Source organism: Cervus canadensis, chromosome 28 (assembly GCF_019320065.1).
Source record: "Cervus canadensis isolate Bull #8, Minnesota chromosome 28, ASM1932006v1, whole genome shotgun sequence".
Classification (NCBI taxonomy): Eukaryota; Metazoa; Chordata; class Mammalia; order Artiodactyla; family Cervidae; genus Cervus; species Cervus canadensis.
In genome coordinates, this window is record NC_057413.1 from 12,053,988 (window position 1) to 12,076,002 (window position 22,015).

General features: G+C 35.2%; 1 protein-coding gene across 1 annotated transcript in view; it reads right to left on the minus strand.

Annotated features, from left to right (window-relative positions):
- Nucleotides 1-22,015, minus strand: part of NUP153 (nucleoporin 153) — a 63,910-nt gene that overhangs the window by 24,717 nt on the left and 17,178 nt on the right. Inside the window, exons 3-14 of the mRNA XM_043449246.1 lie at nt 17,955-18,203; nt 17,657-17,796; nt 17,449-17,577; nt 15,298-15,414; nt 15,163-15,207; nt 15,014-15,070; nt 12,515-12,661; nt 9,736-9,788; nt 9,309-9,435; nt 3,326-3,463; nt 2,596-2,694; nt 1,318-1,405 (exon numbers count right to left, since the gene is read on the minus strand). Coding sequence (XP_043305181.1) covers nt 1,318-1,405; nt 2,596-2,694; nt 3,326-3,463; nt 9,309-9,435; nt 9,736-9,788; nt 12,515-12,661; nt 15,014-15,070; nt 15,163-15,207; nt 15,298-15,414; nt 17,449-17,577; nt 17,657-17,796; nt 17,955-18,203 — 1,389 coding nt within the window. The remainder of the gene's footprint in view (nt 1-1,317; nt 1,406-2,595; nt 2,695-3,325; nt 3,464-9,308; nt 9,436-9,735; nt 9,789-12,514; nt 12,662-15,013; nt 15,071-15,162; nt 15,208-15,297; nt 15,415-17,448; nt 17,578-17,656; nt 17,797-17,954; nt 18,204-22,015) is intronic.

Sequence of the window (22,015 nt, forward strand, 5' to 3'; positions counted from 1 at the left end):
TATATACTACTTGTAATACACGTCTTAAAACTCTGGAGTAATTTCCCCACATGTAATGAAACACAAAAGTTGTTTTAACAAATTGTTACTCATTCATGGACCAGTAGTAAAGCATTAGTAAATATGGAAACATTTTAATGCCTTTCCCTCATAACCAGGCATGAAAATGAAATTTGAATAGGTTTATTCCTTCTTGAATTCACAGTAACATTAAAGAAAAAGTCATAGGTTAAGTACACCTGAAATATACTTGTTACTTTCTCTTACACAGGACTATTTTATTCAATAGAGGTTAGGACTGCAAACATACCAGTCAAATACTTATTCTGTGCTACTTGCAGAACCTATACTCTTGTCTTCCAGATCATACAAAACCAAAGACCTTCTCAGCTTATGGGTCCTGGTTCTTTGATATTCTGAGTAAAAAAAAAAAAAAAATCTATCTATGAGGGAAGATCTAGTTTTTTAAGATTCCCAAACTCAGCAGATAGTCAAAGAAACACTTCTGAATAAGCAACAGCCCCATAACGGATATCTCAGTCCATAATACCCCTCTCCCACCCACACCCCCTCATTACACTGCTATTATTCCAAGGAACCATCTCACACTCTGCCCCCCCAGTATAAAAATCATGCAGTGTTTTCCTATCATTCAAATTAAAATTCAATTATTTAGCACAGCACTCAAGAATCTTTAGAACTGAAAGCTACCTCTCAATCTCATGACAAATTATTTGCTATTTTCAAAGTGCATCAGGCTTTTCCTCTTGTTCTCTTGTATTTGCCGTTTGTTGGGGGAAAAGCCCTTCCTCTCAATTCTTGACCTGAGTAGTTTAGCCCAGATGATTCTTCATTCCCCAAGCACCCAATACTTGAGAGCACACATCATGACCACCATAGCAAATTCCTATGGTCTAATTATCTATTCAGACAGGTAATTTTTTGACAAATAGCCCATTTTTTGAGAAGTTATGTGCTACTACTGTCTGCAGTGGCTGGTATAATCCTTATGCATAAAAATGCTTGTGAACTCAAGAGAAACCCAGAGATGGAATCCACTGTAATTATAATGTGGAGTACCCTTGAATTTCCTATATTGAGATTTCATTTATAATAAACTGTCACTTTTCTTCGATTAAGCAAAGACTGGATAAATTTGCTATTGTGACCATCCCCTTCACAAGCTGTAACTTATTCACATTTAGGGAGCTAATTATATTCACATAAAAGCATTTACAAGAATGGCCAAAGGTAAAAGAAGTAATTTGAAATATTAACCTATTTTTATGTAAAATACTATGAGAAAAAGTTTCTTACCTGAACTACTTGTAATTGGTTCTGAAACACTACTCGAGCCAGAAAGTTCTGTTGTTTTTGCCACAGGCACACTAAATGTAAATCCAATCTGTAGAGAGAGAAGGTGTCCTTTAACTGTCCATTTAGCTTTAAACAATCCATCAAATACAAAGCTCTGTTTTATTTCAAGTCAAAAAAGTATACTGGATTTCACAAATTCTAAGATTCACAGTTTTTCCTATTTTAAATCTCTAAAATCAGTGTGCTTCTTATAATGAATGGTGTGTCCTAGTTTAACAAGAGCATTTTAAATTTCTAAAGCATTTTTTCATTCAAAGCATTACATAAAATAATAATGTGTTCCTGATGCCCACTTTTGGGTTTCTAAATGCCATTTCCTAATAAAAAGTATGAGACTTCATGGACATCGAGTAGATTTCAGGTATTTGGCAGGGAAATTACAAAATGATCTGGAATATCTAGTTGTAACAGAAAACAAGGACACAGTAAAAAACAGAAGATAACATGTTAAAATGATACACATGCCAAATACAGATGGGGCAACCAGAACATTAAACTTACGTACTATTTTTTTTTAATATTTATGTATTTAGCCGTGCCAGGTTTCAGCTGTGGTATGAGGGAGCCAGTTCTCCAACCAGGGACTGAACCTGGGCCTTCTGCACTGGGCGGAGGGGCCACAGGCCGGCGGGCGGAGTCCCAGCTACTGACCACCAGGGAAGTCTCCAACTTATATACCATTCTTACTCAAAATATTTATTATGAAGAAACAAATACATAGCAGCACATAAAACCTTCTAACTTTTCTAGATTAAAGCCAATGCAAGAGACATGCTAGCTAAATGCAATATGACTTAGTTGCTAAGTCTAACTAACTGGATCCGATACCAAGAGAAACAAAACAGCAATTAAATCAGAGTCTGAGGCTGATGGGTAAATCTGAATGTGCACAGTATGTTACTAGTAACATCGTGTTACATTTTTTGGGTATGACAACTGTATTGTGGGTATGCAAAGAAGTATCTTTTTTTTTAGCGGATACAAAGAAAATTAAGGGAACTAAAATATCTCCATCCTAACTTTCAAATGGTACATGAGAAGATGCATACATACATACATACACATATATTTTGTGTATAGGTGTTAAAAGTTTTCTGTACATTGGAATTTTTTTGGTAAGAAAAATGCATTTCTTACCACCAATGGTATCTTAGAGCTTAAAAATACAGTATGCCTTTGGAATCAATCAATATGAAATACTCTTTGCTTGCTACTTACAGATGATGGAGGTAGTACATCTGACTCAGTAGACTTTACAATTGGAGATGAAAATCTAAACAAGGGGCTGCCAGTGCTGTTTGGAGAGGTCACTTGTACCTGGTTTTTCAAATTATTAAAGAAATGACACAAAAAGCTTTTTAGAAAAAGAAATTGGCAGTGAAATACACCTTAAGCAAATTAATGACAAAGAAGTCAAAAGCATTTTTTTTCCTTTTAAATTTAAAAAATCACTTTTAACTTCTGAAAACTATTCAACATGTAACTGTTATAAGATCTGGCTTCCTTTTCAAAGAGGAATATACATGATCTTGGAGGGAGATAATTACTGAAAGGAGAAAAATAACATCTATAAGAAAATGTTCAGAAAAAGTAAAAGTCAGGAAAAAAGCATACAAATTTTAGGAGCAGATTAAAGATATTAATCCTACTTGAGAAATTTTTTTAAAAAGCATAAATTCATTATTAACCAAAAATAAAGTATTTTTAATGGAAATATTGTTTGAAAACAGACTTACAATACATTCTTCCTCTAATACATTCATAAGACTTGAAGAATGTTCCCATTATGATGTACATTTTTTAAAAAAGCAAACGCTATTTCCGTTTTTCTCAAATTTCTGAGTTGTTAACTCCCATAGGGAAAAAATAATCACTGATTTAATCAGATTATCTTTTTTAAAATAAAGAAAAACAAAAAGCACCTCTATGGAACAATGGGTTTTTTTACCTTATTTGTTAATGATTGTGAAGGACTAATGGGTGACGGAGAGGAAGTTGTGATCACAGAAGAACTAAAATTGAAGGTAGGCAGTGAAGAACTGGTGATGGGTAGAGAGATTTTCGGTAATACTGGTACTTCCACTTCCTAAAACACAACATATTTTATAATGACAAATTTCATCTTATGTGTCATTCTGTTGTATCAAAGTATTTTCAGGTAGAACGGATACAGTTACACGTAAATTTAGAATAAACAGGGATGAGGTAGCACTATGCAGTGTTAACAATGTAGGCTCTTGAATAAGAAAAAACTAAACAGATCCCAGCTGTGCCACAAGCCAGAAACGTGAATTTCTGAACCTATCCGTCCTCAGTATCAATTTCCTAGCTGATGAAAATGAAAAAAAAAAAAAAAATTAACATATCAGAGTTGTGGTTTAAATATGAAACAAAGTCACTTTCGGTCTTAAGCATGTTAAATAAGCATTTGATAACTTATATGCAGAGTACATCATGTGAAACGCTGGGCTGGAAGAAGTACAAGCTGGAATCAAGATTGCAGGGAGAAATAGCAATAATCTCAGATATGCAGATGACACCACCCTTGCGGCAGAAAGTGAAGAGGAACTAAAAAGCCTCTTGATGAAAGTGAAAGAGAAGAGTGAAAAAGCTGGCTTAAAACTCAACATTCAGAAAACTAAGATCATGGCATCTGGTCCTATCACTTCATGGCAGATAGATGGGGAAACAGCAGAAACAGTGTCAGACTTTAATTTTTGGGGCTCCAAAATCACTGCAGATGGTGATTGAAGCCATGAAATTAAAAGACACTTACTCCTTGGAAGGAAAGTTATGACCAACCTAGACAGCATATTAAAAAGCAAGAAGCATTACTTTGCCAACAAAGGTTCGTCTAGTCAACGCTATGGTTTTTCCAGTGGTCATGTATGGATGTGAGAGTTGGACTGTGAAGAAAGGTGAGCACCGAAAAATTGATGGTTTTGAACTGTGGTGCTGGAGAACACTCTTGAGAGTCCCTTGGACTGCAAGGAGATCAAACCAGTCTATTCTAAAGGAGATCAGTCCTGGGTGGTTCATTGGAAGGACTGATGCTGAAGCTGAAACTCCAATACTTTGGCCACCTCATGTGAAGAGTTGACTCACTGGAAAAGACCCTGATGCTGGGAAAGATTGGGGGCAGGAGGAGAAGGGGACGACGGAGGATGAGATGGCTGGATGGCATCCCTGACTCAATGGACATGAGTTTGAGTAAACTCCGGGAGTTGGTGATGATGGACAGGGAGGCCTGTCGTGCTATGATTCATGGGGTCGCAAAGAGTCAGACACGACTGAGTGACTGAACTGAACTGAACTGAACTGAACCATAAGTACTGACGAGTTTGGTGAACTGCTCGGTTTTGAATTCAATGTAAGCAAAGATCTCCACTAGTCTCAAATGGCCCACATTAGAACAGACAAAAATTGAGTTCCACTTCCACTAATGGCGGAAGACCTTGTATTTTACCAATGCTCTGAGAAGTAACAATTATGGATGCTGGACAATATATTAAAAACAGCCATCTGAAAACAATAGAAAGCAACCAAAAGCAAGCAGATACTGGAGGGAAGAAGATGCTGAGAAGAGGGAGGAGCTTCTTGTCCTCTTTGAGTTGGTGCCAGCTGGATAGTTGAAACTCAGAGAAAACTGCAAATCTGTTGATCGAGGCATTCAAAGGACAGACTAGGGTGACCACAGTAGCTAGAAAATAAGCGGAGATGAAGCGCCACAGAAGGGGAGTCCCAAGTCTGCATATAAACTCTCCAAATCTCTGGCAGAGCAAATCTGTGTAAACTACAGGTGTATAATAAAGGCACCTGGATAAAACGAAACTAAAACCTGTTCTACACGTTCTTCAGGGTGAAGGGAAATGACACCAAATGGAAATTCAGATTTCTGGAAGAAGTGGAGAATACGTGAGTAAACATCTCTTCCTCTTAGTTTCTTTAAAATACACGTTAAGTATGTAAAGCAAAAATGTATTGTGGATTTACAGCATATCTAAATGTAATATAAATGATATACAGCATAAAATACCAAGGAAAGGGGGGTGGTAAATTAAACTATAAAGTTACAAGATTCTTAAATCTTATAGGAAACAATATTAACACAAAGTAGAATTTAAAAAGTGAAAGACACCATAATCCCAAGAGGACTGTGTAAATTATGAGAAGGGTCAGAGATATAAAACCAACAAACAACTAAAATGGAATGCTAAGAAATATCCAATTAACCCAAAAGAAGGAAGCTTTCAAAAAGAACAAGAAACAAAAAACAAATGGGGAAAATAGAAAATTAAAAAAGGTAGACCTTAATTCAAGCATACCACTAATTATGTTATTTATAAGTAAACATGCCAATTAGAAAATCAGAAAAAGGGAAGCAAGACTCAATTACATGCTGTCTGTAAGAGATTTACTTACATTAAACATAAAGACAAATAAACAGATTGGAAGTTAATGGATGGACAAAAATTTAACTTTCAAATAGTAACCCTAAGAAGGTATATTTTAGTATCAGAGTGGCTAGCTATATTAAATACCAGGTAAAGTAGATTTCAAAACAAAGAATATTTCCGAAGACTTTTTTTTAAAGGACATTTAGTAATATTAAAAGGGGCAAATTATTGAGAGGTCACCATAGATAAGGTGTATGCACCAATGCGGGCCTCAAGATACACAAGCAAAAACTGATATAATTAACAGGAAAAATACAAATTCACCAAGTAAAAGCTGACAACTTTTAACTCACATCTCAACAATTCACTAGACACATACCTCCCTTCCCCACTCCCTGCAAAATTCAGTAAGAACAAAGATGATGTTAGAATTATTATCAGTCATCTTATCTGACACTCAACAACCATAGACTACACAATGGTCAAGACTCAACAAGCAGACCATGTGCTGGGCTACAAAACAAGTCTCAATATATTTCAAAACATTAAAATCATGACTAAATCCACTTCTAAATAATCTATGGATCATATATGAAATCAAAAAGAAAACTAGGAAAAACTTCTCAACAGAAGCACCACTATAAATCTTCTAGAAGAAAACACACGAAGACTTTTTTTGTAGACAGGGATAGGTTTCTTAGGATACAAACAGTAAATATAATGGAAAAAATGTTTAAGTTCAGACTTCATAAAAGTTAGAACATCTGCTAATCAGAAGATACTGTCAGGAAAAGGAATAGGCAAGTCAGACCGAGAAAAGATTTTCTAAGACACATATCGTGACAAAGTACTTGGAATTTATAGAGTTCCTACAACTCAATAATAGTAAGACAACCCAATTTTTAAAAAACCAAAAGATTTAAACTAACACTTCTCAAAGGAAGATATTATGGCCAATAAACACATAAACAAGAACAAAATATTAAGCAAGAGGGAAAGGCAAATTAAAATTACAATGAGACATCGTCACACACAAAGCAGAGTGGCTAAAGTTTAAAAGATGACAATCAACTATTGATAAAGATGTAGAGTAACAAAAGCCCCATCCACGCCTGTTACAATTACTTTGGGGAAAACAGTCTGTCAGTTACTTAAAAAGTTAAACACATATCATATAACCTCAGAACTTCATGTCTATCTTTGCTGTTTACCTGAGACTATCCCAACACTATGTAAATCAGCAGTATTCCAACATAAAATGAAAAGTTTGGGGGAAAAAAACCCACAGGCTAGGCAAACAATTTTGCGCAGCCACTCATTATTAGTATCTGTTTCCTTAGAAACGTGGAGACTGTAGCTTGAGAGCCGGACAGAGCAGGGACAGACAAGTCAGGGAGGCGTCCTGGGGTGCAAAACCAGCCGTCGGCAGGAATGGAGGGGGGTCCGGAGAAGGGAGGAGGTGACAAAGGGGGCGTGCTTTTCATAAAGCTCCTCACAGTTAGTAAACCAGATAGTCAAAGTCAACACATTTTTAACCCCCTCCAAATGTCTCAAAACAGCAAAGTTATATTAAACATATATCTATCTGCAAGACAGCTAAAAGTGAGCTACATAGATCATTCTAAGCTATAGCTGAAGATCTTAGAAACCGTATCTTTAAAAACAGAAACTAAAGTGAAATAAAACTCACAATCTGTCACCTGGTAAACACTAAACCAAGTTAATGCTTTCCTCTTATCAGGATAAACTTTTAAGAAGGTGGGGCCACACATTTTACTAAGAAATATAAAAGCTTTTCTAAAGAACTACCTAATCCTTTATAATCAGACACTCACTTTGTTATGTATACACGGCAAGGCAAATAACTCATTTTCTAAATGGAATGAATCAAATCTATATAAAGAGTTTTAAGCAGAAAAGAAAAATTTGCTAAGTACAAAATTTTATATGCTACATGATCAACTTTATTTTTAAGATGGTGTAATGCAGTAATACATTCCCTCCCTTCCCCACAGTCTAGCGGAGCAACAAGTAGAACCTAAGGGCAAAGAGTCTCAAGACTGGTAACTGAGCCAAGGTCGCCGGCATGATCTCAAATATCAGAACCCAACAGGCATATGGCAGAAAGCCCAAACTGCCAAAGTTAAGCTTCTGATAAGTCAGAGAGGCACAAGCGCAGGACTCTTATACTGGAAAAGGGGAGATTTAAAAAAAAAAAAATCATGAAAAACACAAACCTCTCACTCTAAGACTGCAAACCAAAATACCAATAGATACGAAGGAAACACACACACACAGAGCAATTTCAATCAAAACATTAATTTCTTTTTTTTTTCCCCAAAACATTCATTTCAGTCAACAGAAACTGTTACAGAAGACCTCCTATTTAAAAACCTAAAAACATACTCCTAATTCTCATGGGTCAGTGAGAAAGTCACAAATACAATTTCAATTAGAAAAAGCACATATGAAAGTACAATGTAAATAACTTCAATGATTCAGCTAGGCTGAAACTGATTTACAGAAGACTGAAATGGACCCAGATGCAACTCAATGTAGTTAGAAAATATACAGTGCAACCTAGACAGAAAAGTTAATTTAACCAATCTTTAGTTAGTCCTTATCATTTTCAAACTTTCATGTTCAGAATACATAAATCCCAGTAAAAGAAATAACCCAGAGGAAAAAAAATGGATCAAGAGAAAACGCAAAACGGCCAAGAAACTCACAAAAAGATGTCTCCTCATCCTAGTAAAGAAGGAAATGCAAATTAAAAATCCAATGGCACACCACTTCACATTCATAACATTAATAAAAATTAAAAAGAAAAAAAAATCAAGTACTGGTAAAAATAAAGGAAAACCAGATCTACCTGTTAGGTGGAAGCATTAAACTGTAAAACTACCCTGAAGAACAACAAGGCAAGATGCGTATCATCCCCTACAATCCAACAATTCCATTCCTAGATAAGTAGCCTGGAGAAAGCACTGCATGTGTGCTGGGGGAGACGTGCATATATGCTCACACTGGTGTGTATCGCAATCAACCCAAACGCACCCTGCAGAATGGGCTGTGCTGAGTCTTCATCCTGGGTAAATATGTAACAGGGAAAACCTGCTATTTTCCCCAAGACTGATAAATTTCACAAATAATAAGGAAAAGAACCATGAGACAAACACATCATGTTTCAGGAATGGGCAAAACCTAACTACATAATAGTATTTCAAGGGTCAAATAATTTCAATTGCAATAGTTTCATTTGAAAAATTATGGCTTTAGACTAGTCATACCCATGAAATTTAAGGTATTAGATTAGGTCACAGTGAAGATGGTTTAAAAAGCCTGATAGTTTAAAACACACACACACTTTTAAGGAACTGTTTCAATGGCAGATAATTCCTATGCTGGGTCTCCCCAAACCTCATCCCTCCAAGGGACCTCCAGGTGTCCCCTCATTACCGCATCGAAACGTTTAATAACAAACTTCAAGGTATTAGGATACTTCAAAATACATGTTAAAGAATACAGCCTTACCTCTTTCTCTTGAGGTTTAGACGCCACAACACGCGTTCTCTCTCGCCTCATCTTGCCACCTCCACCACCTACTCCAGGAGACAAACCATTGGCTGCAGACATACTGAAATTTGGATAAGAAAAGCCACTAGGCAAAGAAAAAGAAAATTAAAACAAATGATATATTACTCTGGTCCATAACTTGTTAATACTAAAAAATTAGAAAAATTAAAAAAAAAAAAAGATCTGCGAACAATTAAGAGAATAAATGTTCAGCTGAATGTGATTTTATAAGCTCACAGATTTCTATGTGTAGTTTTCTATGTGTGTAGATTTCTATGTGTAGTTTCCATTTCTTTAAACTTCTTAATCTTCAAGAAGGCAGATACAAATCAAATATAGGCCTTACAAAAAATATAAAGAAGCTTCACTATAAAGATGACATTACCTTTCTTGTTGCTCTCTATTTTGTCCTGGTGTTGCATTCTTTTCATAATCAGTCTAAAAAAAGAGAACATAACATATTTACATAGCTGCTTATTTAATTTTAACACCACCCTTCTATCTGTGAACTTTAATATCTGGAGTCAGGAATTTGACAGTTGTTTAGTTAATGAATTTTAAAATCTACAACTTATACCCTGTCACCTGAATGATGACCAAGAGTTATAGTGTGGTTATATACAAACTGATAATAAGCACAACTGTCTTGTAAACAAAACTGTAGCATACAAATTTAAAACACATGTGCAATCAAATGTACATTGACGGTCCTTTGAAAATGATTCTCTGCAACTTAAGGAGTTCTTCCATCTAAAGGAATCAGGGTTCCTTGGAGAAATGGCTGATTTCAGGGCTGGGGCTGAAAAATGAGCCTGGGTTGTTTTATAATATCAAAAAGCAACTAAGTGCTTAAAAAATGATGTGAAAATATTAAAAGGACATGAGCCGGTTCAAAGGCCAAATATGGGACAGTGAGCATCAAAATAAATAATGCTAGTAAAAGATTACAATCTTAACAAATTTAAGAATTCACACTGACTTAAACAAATAAATACATAGAGAAATACATACATAGAGAAAACTTCCTACAGTAGGAAACCAACTTCATAAAGGTAGAAGAAATAGTAGAATTAGAAAACCACCATTTGGCATCTACAAATAAAAGATTCAGGCAAATATCATCAAAACTGCTAACAGTGGTGGGTAAAAAGGATATTTATACTCTCAAAGTTATTTTATTAGTTATAAAAGGTACAATACTAGCAACTTCATAGTGAAGAAATCCCATTGACACCACCTAAACTGCTGATGACATACATCATCAGTGTGGGACAAACTGGCAGAAAGTGCCCTGGAGTATGATACTGAGGAGAGTTCAGAATTCATTCTGTGGTATCACTACCAGAATCTAATCACGAGCAAACATTCTTGTACTCCTTCAGAAATATCAATGTTATGAAATACCAAAAAACAAACCCCCCCCCAAAACCAAAACACCTGCTCTAGACTAAAGGAGATAAAGAGATTTGACAAATGTAAGACATGATCTTCCATTTTTGTTCTTTTGGGACAACTGGCATCTTAACAAAATTTGCAATTATCAGTATTGTACTGATGTTAAGTTTCTTTCTGGTTTGGGTAACTTCTTCAGGCATGTGAGGGAATTTCTTGTTTGTAGAAACACAGAAAAAGATAAAGGAAATGTAGTAAAATGTGGAATTCTTAAGATTTTTCCTGCAAGTCCAAAATTATATTCAAATTATTTTTTTAAAGTCTGATAAAGCAAATATGACAAAATGTTAAAGTCTGGTGAGTCAAGTTAAAGGAAATGGGTAAATACTGTACTATTCTCTCAATTTCAGTTTGAAATTTTTCAAGAAATTGAGTTGTCATAAAGATTCAATGAGCTTAAACCAACAAAGGCACAAATAGGAAGATGTTTTATAAATGGAAAAAGAACACACTTTAATGACACAGAAAAATGACACAGGAAAACAGACAGACCCAGGATATGAAACAAAGTAGAAGACAAATGATCTGGCTTTTTCAAATACCAATGTGCCTAGCAATTCTATTCCAAGGTATAAGACCCAAGAGAAATGAATATCGATGTCCACAAAAAAACCGGCACTTGTATAAAAGTTCATTGCAGTATTATTCATTGCAGTGAAAAAGTGAAAAGAACTCAAATGTCCCTCAACTGATGAATGGATACACAAAACCGCTACATCTAAACAATGAAGTATTATTCAGCAATAAAAAGGATGCTCTGGTATGAAGTGAACCTAAAAACATTATGCTAAGTGAAATAAGCAAAACACTAATAACTACTTATTTTAAGATTTCATGTTTATGAAATGTCCAAATAAGTAAATCTAAAGAGAAAGATAAGTGGCTGCCTCGAGCTGGAGGTGGAGGGGTGGGAAGTGACTACTAATAGATATGAGATGTGGGGGAGGGGACGATCAGAATGGTCAAAAACTGACTAGTGACACATTTGAACAACTAAATACACTGAATCCACTGAGCTATGAACTTTAAGGTGAATGGCAAGGTATGAGAATTATATCTCAATAAAGAAGTTATATAAAAATAAAAACAGTGTGGTGAGGGTAAGATTTGAAGTCTAGAAAGACAAAACCAAAAGTAATACACTTGTTTGGATACCGGCTCAAAAAAGCAGCTATAGGGAATTCCCTGGCTGTCCAGTGGTTAGTGGTTAGTACTTTTACTGCCAGAGCCCCAGGGTTCAATCCCTGGTTGGAGAATTTAGATAACACAAGCTGAGCAGTGGCAAAAAAGCAGCAGCTATAAACAACATATGAATTAGATTATTAGGTAATATCAAGAAGGAACTGACAGTAACTTTCTTAAACATGGAAACACTGGAGATATTAGTGTATCATATAGTATACCAAAGTACTCTGGGTGAACAGTCATGATATGAGAAATTTTCAAATAGTTCAACAACACAGACAAAACACAAATAAAGCTAGTGTGGCAAAATTATTTAATATAAACAAAGCTTGCTAGTAAACACTAATTCAGGATATGACCAAGGTGCCAACCATTAAAAGCCATACCAATTCATAATCAGTAATTCACAAACTTTACACATTATCTAGTTGCTAGATTGCAATAGTAAATTATTTGTACTTTATGTTATGTGTTCTTATTCATTTTAATCAATACTCAAAGACTAGTGAAAATAAACACATACTCACACTGTACTTTTTATCTATTCTTTGATTAGTCTTCCTGAATTCACCAGATGGGGTCAAAGACGGTTTAAAATAAACAGTTCGATTTGCTGCTATGGAAACTGGCTTTGGGATCATGAGTCTCTGAACAGGGGGGTACTGAGAGTCCACCTTACAGAGAGGCAGAAATCAAAGACAAACTTTTATTTTCATATACCAGCCAAAGATATCTAAAAATTATCTGACAATAGCTAATATAACCTATGAGTACCTAGTTCTAGAGCAATATACAGTGCGTGCAAACATACACTAAGAGGGAAAACTAAAAGTAAACGAATGTGTATTAACATTCATATTATTAATTTATGTAAGGACTAATTTATTTAGACATATACCTATATATACATATACTTTTAAAATGGTTTCACCAACTATTTTATTCTAAACTTAATGACTTTTCACACACATGTGACACACACAAGGAAACTTCTGCAGAGCATTTTGAATAAAATATACTTTTACAGGATGAATTTCAAATATATGAACCAAAATTGATTTTGCCATTTTCCCCAAATTACTATCTATATTTTCCTCAGTTATAAATATTTAACTAGCTATGAAAACTTTAACTGCTCACATTTTAAATGTGAGCAAATCTCTTCAAGTAAATTTTCCTCCACTGTTATTTAAAAACCAAGTTTTTACAATTTAAGTCTAATTAGTAAAGCACAGTGAAGAATTCCAAATCTTAAGATGAACTGACTTTGTTATCAGAACACAAGTGTTATGTCAACGTCTTTTGGTACACTGAAACACAGCAAAACTCCAGTTGGTGTGAGATAACTATAAAGCCAAGAGCTTCTACTTTGTCCAAAGATTATAATACTATGAATACAGTCCTTTCACCCAGCAGCAGCTGTGAACAACGTTGGTTTCCAGGGCAAAGCCTCCATCTAGTCACTAGCTCTTCCCTAAATCCTCATCACAAATGTGATCCTATAATTCAATGAGAGTGTATTTTGTAGACTGTTTTGATTACAACTGTGAAACCTGAACAATACTGTATCCCGGCCTTTATATTCCCTAGCATTCGCTACCAAAATTTTACTGAAACTACTGTTGTTATTGTTCACTTGTTGTGTCAGACTCTTGCAACCCCATCAACTGTTACTATATTCAATCCCTAAGAAAATTTTTGTTGATGAGAACTTCTCTTATGACACAATTTTTAAATTTTACTTCTTTTTAAACAATCTGATATAAATGAGTCACAGAAAAGCAGATAACTTAATCCCATCACAGCAGCCAATAATGAATTCCCTCTTGCCTTATTACAAATGTCTGAAAGGGAAAGTCTCAGTCGTGTCCGACTCTTTGCGACCCCATGGACTATACAGTCTACGGAACTCTCCAGGCCAGAATACTAGAGTGGGTAGTCTTTCCCTTCTGCAGGGGATCTTCCCAACCCAGGGATCAAACCTAGATCTCCCACATTGCAGGAGGATTCTTTATCAGCTGAGCCATAAGGTAATACTAAAAATTGAGAAACAATGCTATCCCAAGAAAAAACTCAATTAAGGTTTCTTTTCCACATCAGAACTGCAGTAAAATAATTGTCATTTACCAATATCTCAGAGTTCCTACAATTAATTCAGAGATTTATGATAATTTTAATCAATTACTCCTGAGGGAACTTGGAGATGTAATGAATGCTTTATGAGGAATGATGTGGGAATCTGCTTTCCCTTAAGGGCACTTAGCCATAAATCTAACTGACAAAAATTATACCTCTTTAAACTTAACTATCAAGCATTTTTATTTCCCACAGTAAAACCCCAAACTAATTTTAACCAAATAGAATGTGATAAAAAGGGTTATCACAATGTAACTGTATTCTATTTTTCATTAGCTCTGCTGTCTTGGCTGACTGATGGAAGAAGAGATGCAAACTGGAACTCCTATCACACATAACTGATTTGACATAATGTTTACGAGGAAAATTTACAAAGTAACTATGTTCGATGAGAACTTTAGTTCACCGAACTGCTAATTAAAGATGTCAAGCTCTGTTCACGCCTATCTTCATTCATCAAAAGGTAAGAATTACTCATAAAGACTGCCAGAAATATACAAAAGAGTTAACTAGTAAGAACCTACTGTACAGCACAGGGAACTCAAGACTCTGAAACAACCTATATGGAAAAAGATCCTAAAAAAAGAGTGGATACATGTGTATGCATAACTGATTCACTCTGCTGTATGCCTGAAACTAACACAATATTGTAAATCAACTATAAAAAACAAGATCGCCAGGATACTGAAAATGGAAATGCCAACACACAATCAATATATACTACCTACTACATATACAGCATGTGCTAAGGCCTTCACAAGAAACTGCAAAATCCAAGTTTAAAAAAAAAAATCCATTTTTTCAAACATGTTCCCTAACGACCATCAACTAAAGCCAATTGGTGTATTTGTCAACTTAAGTACCTTAGATAAATGCTAAAGAAGGCTTACCTTTTCCCTTTTGGCCTGAAAGTCTGTGGTGGTATCCATCCCACTCCTATCAAGTGGCTAAAGAAATAAAATACCATTAGAATGGGCGGCAAACTGAAAAATATGACATCACCAACATGTGAAAATGCAAGATTTAAAAGTCAACTTACAGAATTCAGAGGAGAAGAAAAAACAGATGGAATTCTTTTCGCATCCTGTAAATGTTGAAATAGGGAAATTAAGATTTCTCACTAAGCTTAAATTTTGCTATACTCCTGAATTTAATTGTGATTTAAAAAACTCACCGCTAGAGGACTTGACATCTTCTCTAAGGACTGCAATATCCTCCGAGCTGTTGAACTAGTCACACCATAGGACTGTGCGTTGGGTTGCTTAGCTTTCATCTGTCTTCTGACTGGTGCCTATAATGTAAACCTTGAGTTATTTACTGGAACTTTATACTCCAAAGCCCAAATTTCAGAGAATGAAAATCCATGAAACAGAATTTTATGTGCAAAGTGAAAAAGAATTAACTGTTAACAGCAACTTGTCTTTGGGTGGTGTCATTAAGCTCATGTTCAACCTTTTTCCTTTTCGCCTTAGTTGAAAAACTCAATCTCTGAATCCTGTGAAGGGTGAGGGAGGTTTGGAGGACACTGAGTACCTGATTTCAGGACTTACTACAAAGATACAGTAATCAAGACAAAAGCACAGTGCTGACAGAAGGACACACACAGACACACATCAAAATAATAGAAAGTCCAGAAATAGAGCCACGTATATGGTCAATTCATTTTCAAAAAAAAGTGCAAAGACAATTCAATGGATAAAGTACAATCTTGTCAACAAACAGTATGTACTAGAAAAAATGGACATTCATTTGTTTAAAAGAATGAATCTTGATCCACACTTCATACTACACATAAAAATTTTAACTCAAAATGAATCAAAGGTCTAAATTAAAATCTAAAATTATAAAGCTTTTAAAAGAAAAAGAAGAAAATCTCTGTGACCTTGGGTTGGGTAGAAATTTCTAAACATGACACCAAAGGCATGAACCATAAAAGGAAAAAAAAGAAGAACCTAATATGCTGAACGTCATCACAAGTAAAAATTTCTCTTGACAAGGTATTGTTAAGACAAGCCAGAGAATGGGAGAAAATATCTGCAAACATACATCTAATAAAGGACATATACCCTGAACAATGAATTCTCAAAACTCATTAATAAGAAAAAAAATCTTATTTAAAAATGAGCAAAAGGACAGACTAAATTGTCAAAGGGGATTAACAGGTGTACACTTCCAGATATAAAATAAGTCACAAGGATGTAATGTACACATCGGGAATATAGTCGACAATATTTTAACAACTTTGTATGGCAATGGATAGTAACTGGTCTTGTGGTTATTTCATAATGTATAAAAACATCAAATCACTATGTTGCATACCTAAAACTAATATTTCATATTGTAACTCAATAAAAAATTCAGATTTTTCTTAATGGGCGATAACATTTGTACACATACTTCATCCCAGATATACTGATGGTAAATAAGCACCAACATCATTAGGTCATTAGGGAAATGCAAAACCACAGTAAGCAGGAATAATCACTACATGCCTATAAAAAAATCGATGACAAGTGCTGACCATTTGGTGAGAACACAAAGGGATAGCACCCACTTTGGAAAACACTTCGGTGGTTTATTATAAAATTAATGTGTAGACTATGTGACTCAGCAGTCCAACTTCTAGCAGAAAAGAAAATTAATGTTCATAGCAGTTTTATTCACAATGGACAAAAATTAGAAATAATCCAAGCATCCTTTTACTAGTGAGCAGATAAGCAAACTGTATTACAACTCTGCAATAAAAAGCAATTAAGTATTGATATATGCAAACAGACTGATCTGCATAATACGTAAGTGCATTATGCTAAGTAGAATAAGCCACATTCAAAAAAATACACAGTATATGATTAAAGTTATGACATCCTGAGGAAAAAAAAAACAAAACTACAGAAAAAGAAAACAGATACTGATTGCCAAGAGGTGGAAGTACAAAGAAGGGTTGTCTACAGAGTTGTACAAGGTAATGTCTTGGTATGATGGAAATGTTTATTCAGTATTTTGAGTGCAGAAGTGGTTATTCAACTGTATGTGTTTAGTTAAAATACAAATACTGTGATAAGGGTAAATTTTACTATATGTTACTTACACCTCAGTTTTTTAAAAAAGGAATTAACTACCGTACTTTCTAAAACACACACACACAAATAATGGATAAAATGTTCACTTTGGTCCAAAATAATAATATAGTTCCTAAATGAAAAGAATGTAACCCACAGTTTTATCATTTCACCAAAGAATAAATGGACCAAAACTTTTTGTGAGTGACAATAGTTACTTGTTATTTAAAAGAAGAAAAGGTATAAGCCCTTCTCTTCAAACCGACCTGATACGGTGTGTTTCGTAGTTTAGACTGTCTTACAGCGGCTGCTGCCCCACCATATGTTGTTTTTCCAGGGTAAAAAGGAGAATCTCCAAGTTGACTTGTTTTAAAAATTGAAGAGTTCCCAAGTGACTGCACAGAAACATAACAATAAATTATAAGACAAGCACTCAAAACTAATGTGGTTAAATCAAATCAAATTAGGACTCACAGGAGAAAGTGCTCCAAAGGCAGACAAGTTGAATGCTGGTTTTTTTGAGCTGGTGGCAGTGTGCTGTGAGAGTGAATGAGAACGTTCAGCCTCTGGGGACCACAGAGGTGGCACCGAAGTGTTCTTTGAAACAGCTATATCTGAAATAAAAATATGCAATGCACAGTGATAACACTAATTAACAAGGCCTATGTTTTTATAAATAGAAAATGAAAATGACAGCCAAGTTAGAAAAAAATTATCCCATGAAATTTATTTCCAAATACCAAAATTATATACTACCAAATGCCAAGAATACCTTTATCAGAAGCTCTTGAAGAAAAACCACTGGTGGTTGAGATGTTATCATCATCATGCTGAGAGGTAGAATCTTTAATTTCCTTTACAAGGGAAAATCCAGAACTGCCGATGGGAAATGCCGAAGATGTGGAGGGCTGACAGTGTAACGCAGGAGAGTCCAACATGGAGAAATTCAGATGGCTCCGATGAAGAGAAGGCCTTGTTAACACATCTGGATAACTGGAAGCGGTACTAGTTGTTGAGGGTTCTAAAGAGAACAGCAGTAACATTATTAACATTGAGTTTAGAAAAAGCAATATACTATCAAAGTAAAAGTGTTTGTTTCAAGAAAATATACTATATAATAAATATAACTTCAATTCAGAACACTGAAGCCTCCTGTGATAAGCCCAATTTAAGATATTCTTTAGCCAAGCAAGGTTTCAACTAACTGAAATTAACTTGCTTAACCTACTGTCAAAATACACTTTAGTGATCAAATATACTTGTAAACAAATTTGGCATAGTAGCAAAATACAAAATAAACATGCAAAAATCAGTTTTGTTTCTATACACTAACAATGAAAAACAAGAAAATTATTCCATAAACAGTAGCATCAAAAAGAATAAAACACTCAGGAATTGACTAAGGAAGTGAAAGAACCTGCATGATGAAAACTACAAAACATGGCTGAAAGAAATTTAACATGTAAATAAAGGGAAAAACATCCCATGTGCTTAGATTGAAAGATCTAAAATTCTTAAAATGTCAATACTACCCAAAGTGATCTGCAGAGTCAATGCAATTCCTTTAAAAAACCCAATGACCCCTTTTTGATGAAACAGAAAAAAAATCCATCCTAAAATTCCTATCGAATCTCAGTGGACCCCTAATAACCAAAATAATCCTGAAAAAGAACATAAGAATGGAGATGTCACATTTCCTGATTTCAAAAAATTATTACAAGACAGCAATCAAAGGCATGGTGCTGGCATAAAGACACATGTAGACCAACAGGATAGAACAGACAGCCCAGAAATAAACCTTTGCATACACGGTCAAATGATCCCAAATGATCCCTGACAGAGCGCCAACACCAGTCAATGGAAAGAATCATTTCTTCAATAAATAATTTTGGGAAAACTGGATATCCACAGACAAAAGACGGAAACTGGACCCTTTCCTATACCATACACAGAAATAAACACTAAATGGATTAAAGATCTAAACATAAGACTCCAAAATATAAAGTTTATAGAAAAAAACAGAAAAGCTTTAAGATGCTGATCTTGGCAATGATTTCTCAGATATGACAGGCAACAAGAGAAAAAAAGACATATGGGACTGTATCAAACTAAGAAACTTTTGTGCACTAAGACATGATAATCAGGAGTGAAAAGGCAACATAAGGAATAATAGAAATAAAAATAAAATTAGAAAATGTTTGCAAATCATATATATGATAAAGTGTTAATACCCAGAACATAAAAGGACTCCTACAACAATAAATCAAATTATCTGATTAAAAATTGGGCAAAGGACTTGAACAGACTCTTGTCCAAAGATGATACCCAGTCAACAAACATATGGAAAGATTCTCAACATTTCTAAACAGAGAAATGCATATCAAAACCAGTGAGATACTACTTCACACTCCTAAGGACAGCTACTATCAAAAAAAATTAAAACCAGAATCACCACATGATCCAACAACTCCACTTCTGGGTATATATCCAAAAGAACTGAAAGCAGAGTCTCAAAGATGTGTACAACCATGTTCCTAACAGCATTATTCAGAAGAGCCAAAGTTGGAAGAAACCTAAGTGTTCATTTAACAGATGAATGAATAATGTGGTAAATACAATGAATGTTGTTGTCGTAAAAAGGAAATAAATTCCGATACATACAGCAATGAGAATGAACTCTGAAGACATTCTGCTAACTGAAATAAGTCAGTCACTGAAGGAGAAATATTTATGATTATACTCATTTGAAGTATGCAGTCAAAGTCATAGCAAAAGTATGATGGTGTCTCCCAGGGGCTGAGGGGAAGGGAATGGGAAATTAGTGTTTAATGTAATAATTTCTTACCCAGTTTGCTCAAGTTAAGGGAGAAACTGGCAGGAGCTTTGAAATCTACTGGTATTGGCACTTACATCTATTGGTATCTAAAGATTATCATATTCCAATTTCTCCACAGTCAGGATTCATATACACATAGGCTGAAATGTTTCTTAAAGCATCAAGTATTCTAATTTTGTAGTAGATCCTAAAAGTGCTTTTTACTGACCCATTCTCACCCCTGCAGCAGTTTATCCCATAGGATATTTTCTAGATATTGGCAGACATCTATTCAATCTAGAATATACAGAAGCCATAAAGAAAAAGCAATCTAGTATGATACACGTCTACTGGAAGGCATGCTGCTAACAGCAATGCCAGTTTTTTAGGTTTATATAGCTTCCTTACCCTCTAAACCGGGCCCAATAAAGGACACATTTGGGGATAGTGAAACTAAATTAGGTCATGTCATCTACAGATTCACATCAGCCATAATGCTCAGTTTCTAAGAGGACACCTATGATATCACAGTATTAGTCAGCCAGTACAGTCTACAACTTCAACCCACGGCCGATCAGCATGTTAGATGCACCATAATGGGCGTCCCCCTCAGAGATCTGAACTCTCACTGAATCAGTAATAATCTATCCTGTACATCATTTGAGGTTCCTCACCGATTAATGCCATTAACCGAGTAAAAGAAATCGAGACACCTAATGGCTCACCATCATTAAAACAGGCAATACAAGGAGGTACATAAAAGCGGAAAGCTGCAGACAGCAGATACGAAAGGGGCTACAGAGTCTGTAACTGTTCGCACTGCACTGTGCTATTTGAGGGATGTACAATATTCTCCTGCTCCAGTTACTATTAATATGAGTTACACTTGTAATTAGTAAGCAATATGCAGGACTGTCACATCTAAATTATTTTAGGCTTTCAATACTTTTACACTACTTTAGGAGCAAGTATGTCTAAGTTGTTTTGAGAACGCACTGTCAAATTTAAGAATAATGTTTCACAGAGTAAACAAAGTGATTTAGATCGTTATCTAATAAGATCTACATCCATCACACACAGTTATCCATTGATACTGTAGTCACATATTATGTGACTGTAAGTACTGAATACTTTGAGAAAGACGGAGGCAGACTGTCAGACGAGAACTGCCTCGAACTGACAGATTTTACGACAGGAGCAGGAGTCAGCTCTAAGACAAGACAGAGGGAAAATGCCAACAAGTTTTTGAAGTTAGTATCAAAAGCTGCTCACAATTTGCTTCTAAATCAGAGGAGTTCGAGTGAGAAGGTGAGTGAACAGATGTGGAAACAAGGAAAACAAAGTCAGCCATAAGCTGGCTGTCCTTGATACTGGCTAACAGGTCCGAAGGGTTTACTGTACTATCCGCCTCCTTCCTTTTATAGTTTGAAAATTTCCACAATAATTTAAATTTAGAAATTATTCACAAAGGTGTGTGTACTATATATATAAAATAGAAAGCTACTGTGTACACTCAATAACATAATGAACAAAATCCAAGTGGGAATGAACCTTGGCAGAGCACTATCATTTCAACAAAAGTACAAACACACAAACAAAAAGGAGCCTCACAGCTGTACAATGGGACACTCCATTTATCTCACACCTAAACTGAATTCTTCAAGTCAGTTAATCCCCACAAGCATTAGGATGGAAAAAGCTTCAGTCACGGTAGATATATGCTGGTGCACACTACAAGTCTCTAGTCAAAAGAGAGAAGTTGGGGTCCCATTCGATGTCAGAAGCAGTCACCCTAGAGACCTACCAAGTAAAACCTCCAGATGATTGCTGCAAGTATATTAGAAAGAGATCTTGAAAAGTAAAGACATTAAAACTCCCTAAGTTACTCTAACAAAAGACTAAGCCGAATGGAGCATCACTAAGAAAACTCAGATTTGCCAATTCTCCAAAGTAAGAAGCCCTCTTTCAGCCCATTTCACTCTCACCAGTTCTCACTAAAAGCAAATCAGGCAGGAAAA